The sequence below is a fragment of the Arachis duranensis genome, chromosome 9, assembly GCF_000817695.3.
Source record: "Arachis duranensis cultivar V14167 chromosome 9, aradu.V14167.gnm2.J7QH, whole genome shotgun sequence".
NCBI lineage: Eukaryota > Viridiplantae > Streptophyta > Magnoliopsida > Fabales > Fabaceae > Arachis > Arachis duranensis.
Window position 1 is genome coordinate 37,791,526 of NC_029780.3, and position 6,269 is coordinate 37,797,794.

General features: G+C 33.3%; 1 protein-coding gene across 1 annotated transcript in view; it reads left to right on the forward strand.

Annotated features, from left to right (window-relative positions):
- LOC107465460 (uncharacterized) overlaps positions 1–4,682 on the forward strand; it is a gene marked incomplete in the record, with an annotated part of 5,159 nt that extends 477 nt beyond the window's left edge. The window contains 11 exon segments of the mRNA XM_052254263.1: positions 153–253; positions 390–473; positions 1,060–1,139; positions 1,728–1,842; positions 1,994–2,006; positions 2,150–2,184; positions 3,365–3,433; positions 3,543–3,644; positions 3,997–4,065; positions 4,227–4,283; positions 4,415–4,682. Coding sequence (XP_052110223.1) covers positions 153–253; positions 390–473; positions 1,060–1,139; positions 1,728–1,842; positions 1,994–2,006; positions 2,150–2,184; positions 3,365–3,433; positions 3,543–3,644; positions 3,997–4,065; positions 4,227–4,283; positions 4,415–4,510 — 821 coding nt within the window.
- Between the last annotated feature and the right edge of the window lie 1,587 nt (positions 4,683–6,269).

Below are 6,269 nucleotides of genomic sequence, written 5' to 3' on the forward strand. Positions count from 1 at the left end.
TTAATAGTTTAAATGTAGATATTATTCATGCTGCGTATTTTTTTTAAAGAAAAGTATAGTTATTAGAGTACATAGATGTATATGTTAAGAGTTGAAAATTGTGCTTCGACCTTCAATTTGTTGATGACTGAAGTGAATTCTTCTTTGATCAGGTTCTGAGCGTAGTTTTAGGAGCTTCTATCCTCATTTGTATAATGGATACAATGAATTTTCCTTGGCTAGTGTTAAGGCTTTGACTCTCAGGTCTACAATGGTAATTAATGTATTCTCCGACATGCTGTCTCATAAAGACAATGGCTTTTAGAAATTTTTTTTTTCATTTTTCGTTCTTTTTTGTTTTCTTTTCATATTGGGAGAGTTGACTTCTAACTTTGTTATGTGTTTATTAGGCTGCGGAGTTGTCTCTTTTCATGAACGATAAGAGGCTTTTATCAACTCAAGTAAAAAGCGCTCCCCCTCATGCAAGACCAGTGGTGCGCTCTCATAAATTTTCCCCTCTTCATTTTTGTGATGATTTAATAGTATATACCTGTATCCAGTTTCAATTTCATGTCAGATTGATATACTTATAGGATAATTTTGGCTGTATGGAGGATGGAACTTGTTTCACTCTGTAGTGCTGCTTGTCTGTATTTTAGGTTATAGTGATAGCTATTGAGCAATGTTTTTTAATTTATATGTTATTTTCCTTCTTCTTTGTCACTTCCTTATGCAATAGTGTATATCCATTTTTTGCACTATCTTTGTCATTTTTTAATCGATATGTTATCTTTTGTTTCAATTTGAGGATGTCTTCTTTTCTACATTCTCTTCTCTTCTAATCAAATTGTATTTTCTACCCAAAAAAGAAAAAAAGAAAAAAAAAAGAGAAACTGATGTTCAAGCCGTAAAGACAGCCACCGATGTTATTATCAGGTTAGGCTGCGTACATTACACCCTTTGGGTGCAGCCCTTCCCCCGACCCTGCATTAACGTAGGATGCTTATGCACCAAGCTGGCCTTGTGTTTTTTATAAGTAGTTTTGAATTATTGTTCTTTCCTAACAAAACATTTATGCAGGGACAACAAATAGCATTAACGAGCCCTGGATTTGTCTATGAACCTTACAAACCTCGTGAAAAAATCCCACTTTGGAAGAGGTTAGATACCCTTCTTTTTTATGATTAGATACCAATGGTTTCAAACCTCTTTGGTTGTGTACTTGATCTCTTCTCTATAATATAATCTAACTAAAATCCCACTAAAAATATATTATAGGGTTTGTCTATCTTGTGCCCTTAGGGCACTTCTTTGGTTTGCGTTTTCATTTTCTGTTTTTTGGATTTTGTAAAGGAAAACATGAAAACAGTGAAAACAATAAAATCCTGTTTTTTGTTTTTACCTTCTGTTTTCACTTTTTCCTTCACAAAATCCAGAAAACACTGAAAATGAAAACACAAACCAAATGCACAAGTTTTCAATGCATTTGTTTTATATTCATTAAATAAAAACATTTAAAACTTTCTACTAATTGTAAGCTTATCATGTGCCTTTAGGGCACATGTTAGCTAAACCATATCTTATAAGTCTCTAGGTAATGCTGTAACTTTTTCAGTTATTTTCTTCCACCAAATTTTAATGCCTTCCACACACGTAATGCATTATTCCTTATATGGAGTCATAATTTTTGTATCATAATGAGTTCTGTAATCCCTGACCCTGATATATTTGATGTTTGTTTTTATCAGATTGTTCACTAGAACTGGTTGGAGAAGAACTAAAGAAGACATGATTCTGGAGGTAATGATGCTCATCACTTATGTATCTGGTTGCATAAATTATTTCCGCTCTTTAGAGCCTATGTAATAGTTTCTGTTTGTCCAAAATTTTCCTTCTCATTCCCTCTCTTCTTTTTCCCTCAATGTCATACTGTTGCTTTCTTTTATGAGGATCCCTTCTCATCTGCCTTACTTTTCTCCATTTTTTTTCTACTAGTTATTTGTCTTTATAGCAGTATAGAAAACAGAGTGCAAATTAATGTTACACTGGATGTTTTGAAACTTCAACTATGGACAATTGCCTTTCCTTTTAATGGATGCTACCAGTCACTCTGATTTTTCTTTTGTCTTTTTTTTTTCCCCTTTTTTTTCTTTTTTTTTTTTTGGTGAAGAATTCTACAATGAGGTTGCCAATATCTACAAGGAGGTTTGTAGCTGTCATTCTATATAGCCTTTACCACGTGTTACATTTTCCTACAACTCATTCTTTTGTTTGATCATTTTAGAATACAAGGTGGTCCTTGAGTTTAGTTCATTTGGACAAGCTTCTGCTAAAATATACTTTTTAAAATGATCTTCGCTTAAAGGTCTTGTAAAGAAGTAAAAGTTGTTTATGTTTGGATGCAAAATGATACTTTTCTAATGATTACTTTTACTGAGAGAAATTACGCTAGCATACTAAAAAACACAAAAAGCACTAGAGCCACTGATGGTCCTTCTGCACTTTCTTCTCTTGATGCCATTGCTTTCTTCTTACCTCGTCATCTCAAATCAACGTGGTATGCATCAATTCAGAGCCAATGTGGAGAACATCCTTGGAATAAGAACTGGAGACCAAACTGAAATTTTTTTAGAACTATATGATCAAATTTTCATTAAGATCTTGACAAGTTAAAAGCTATTAGATAAAGTAATAAATCATAAATATTTGTTAGAAAGATACATTCTGCAAACCTGAAATCAGGTATGATATTTGTTTTATTTTCTGTTTGGAACCCAAAACTATGGTTTGGGTAAAAGCTAGAAAACATGCTATTATATCGTAATGATTTTAAATCCTTTTGTATGTAGTTTCTTATTTGTTGTCCATCCGTTTAATGGAACAAATTTCAGCCTGATGAAAACAGATATAAATTGAATTTCATTAGCTTATTCAAGAAATGAAATAGTCCAAATTTGATAAAATTGGAATGGTACAAAGAAAGGAACTTCATTTATTTTGTTGTGGTACCACACATTTTGAGTACCAGTATTTGTATCATTCAATAGATTAGGAAGAGGGTTTATTGTGTTGCAAGTTGCAACAAAGTTTGTAAGGAAAGGTATTTCAGAGAGAGGTAGTTACTTTGGATAATGTTGTGAAGAAAAAGATTGAAGATTTTGCATTCAAGAGCTACTAAGAAATTATGGTTATAAAAGACTTTGATGCTGGCCCCTCTGTTTGGTATATTTTTTTACCAAATATGACAATTTTCCATCAGTAGTCCTTGGCTGCTCTCTTCTCTAATAATATGTATTTTATTATATGATGAATATCATCTTTTCAATTGGCTTACGTGTCTTGTAATAATTGGCCGAATGCTGAGTGTTTCTTCTTTCTTTTGCAGTTAAACACTCTAATAGCTAATGGTGACAAAAAGACGTTAAGGAAAGTAGTTACGGAGAATATGTTTTCTGTATGCTTCCATTCCTTTATGTGGTTTTATCATTATACGAATTATGATGAATCTATGTGCATTTTTAGAGGTTCAATTTTTAATATGTATTTAATTTACTTCTCTACAGGCACTAAAGAATGAAATTAAGCAAAGAGAATCTGTGTGGAGCAAGGTATACTGGGAAATGGTTCAGCCTGTTGTGAGCATACGAACATTGCGTGCTCGTTTGGTTAGTATTCTACTCAATTCTGTTTGTATTAAACTTTTGGTCCAGGTGATGTAGTGACTTGAAATGTAGAACAGGTATGAATTTAGAGAGTATTGACTTTGCTGGCATTTTGTGATATCGAAGAGTTGACATTGTTAACTTGACGAAAAAAAGTGAGGAGTCATTGATTAGAGTCTGGTCCAATTTGTGCAAGTTGGATTATTATTTGAATGTGCTGCAAATAGCACAAGAGGTTATTATTTATGGTATTGAACTGTACTATCTGTACTCTCTCTCTCTCTCTCTCTCTCTCTCTCTCTCTCTCAATGAAGTTATTACATGCTGTTTTTTTTCATTGCTTTATCATTTACAGATTGGTGTCGATAGAAAAGACCATGATAAAGTATTTATTCAGCTTACTCTAGAGATTATGGCTAAGCAGGTATGCTTTAAAATTTTCCCCACAACAACTAAGCTTAATCCCACTAAATAGACATTAGAAATAATCTTATGGCTGTAAAATTTTAAACATCGACATGGTTTCATGAGCCAGAGAAATTTCAAGACCATATATACAATGAATTAACTTCAGATTACTTGCAGAAGTTTGAGGCATACGACTCAAAAGGTGCTGTTGTAGCTGGTGATAAAAATAAGGAGGTAATGATACTATGATAATAAATTTCTTTACTTCTTTTTTATGCTGCTATTTCGAGAAAATGGTTCAAACAATTAAATCAACATCAAATCTCTCTTAATTGGCTTTTGTCTTTTCTTGGTATGTTTTCCAGGTTCTTGTCTGTGATATATGGGTTTTTGAGAAGTCTCTATTTCACAAAGGATCATATTGGCGTGTTTGTGGACGATTATCTACAAAAGCATCATAGCTATATTCTAGCCATTCCAATGTTGTAACTCATGAGTCCTGCCTGAACTGAATTCTTATATTGATTTCATGAATAAAACTATGTATAGGTGTAAACCTATCCAAATTTTGTTCATTCAACAGAATTCATTTCAAGACTTCTATTTATTTATTTATCATTTTTAATTTTTCTATGCCCCTTCTTTTTTCTTGGTGACAAACCATTAAAATAATATGGATTGAAGGAAACCATTTGGGAAAGGAATTCATTGACATTGACATGAATAAAGATAAAATAAATAATAAACGTGGAAGAACGGTCAAAATGATTCTACTCCAAACCCCACGATTCATTTGTGACAAATGGATTAACAATTCAGTAATAATTTGGAAAGATTTAGGGAAAAAAAAAAGACAGTATTCTTGTATTAATGCTGATTAGTTGTATCTTTTAAGTGTGCTCTTGCCTCAATTAGAGTACGAAAGGTTCAGACAATCTTAAGCAATGTTTTCTCATATTAATTATTATTGCTTTCCACTTTCAGTTATATTAGTTTCTTTATAAAGGCTGCAAGATTTTTCTATTAACATCCCTTCTAAGGAAAGCAAAGAATGTCTTCCAAATAGTTTCATTATCTACTTCCAAGTTTAAGATTCTTTATTCGTGGGATTGATCAATCTCATTGCACCCTACCTACCCATTTACATTTAATGCACCATGGACCAAAGAGAATGCCATCTTCAACCTCTTGGCATCTGCTATAGGGTCTATAATTTCATCACAAAAACTCTAGCTATGCGGGCGTTGAAGACAGTGACTTTAGGGCGTCTGGCACGTTGCCCTAAAATGGTATTGGTGGAAGATGGTGACAGGAAGGAGCTCCCACCAAGTCAAGGGAGCGTGACGAAGGGTGATGAGACGGCGGAAGAGAAGGTGACACTGGCATCACCAAGTGTAAGTTTGCCACAAGAAGCAAAACCTCCAAAGAAAATGGTAAGCATAAATGAAATTGTGGAGGAGATACCAACTAAGAAGATAAAAAAAACGAGGAGTAAGAAGTCCTTCAGAAAGTCAAGTTCTAGGAATCAGGAAGAGGAAGAAGAGGGAGAATCAAAGCCTCTAAAATCAATTCTAAAAGTGGGTTCTGATCTCCCCGAAAATCATAGAGTTTGTTAGTAAAGTTTATAGCTGTGTGAATCATAATATATGTAATGAGATAGGAGGCCAAAGCCCACAGACCAGTGTGAATATGGGGTATGACAATCTCTATTCTATGCATTGAAAATTCCATAATTGTCTTCTTTCTTCTTTCTAATTTGTGCATCTATCTTATCCGGTTTGGAATTTGAGGACTCATTCAAACTTATTTCTAAAGCAAGTGGTATTTTATTGAATGCACAATTCTTCCTTATTCCATGCGAGTTTTCCACATGAAGAGATCATGTGATTCAGATAAAGAGGTGGACATAGATATGAAAACTATCCATTAGAGTCCACAGATTTTGTCATGTGCAAGTTTTGTCTTTCTAAACTAGAAAGAAAATAACCTGAATAAAAGGAATTCTCAAGAAAATTCTCAACTAAATTAAGTCATCCTCCTCCTTGTCACAAGAGTTCAACACAAATCATAATTCAAGTGCCTGAGAATCACAAACAATGTTGAAACCAAACAAGATCGGTACAATACTGAGTACAAACTGGAACATCACGATCTTTCTATACCATATATGCTGGTTCTTCCAACATATAATGAATAATTTATAATATACGATATATTGGA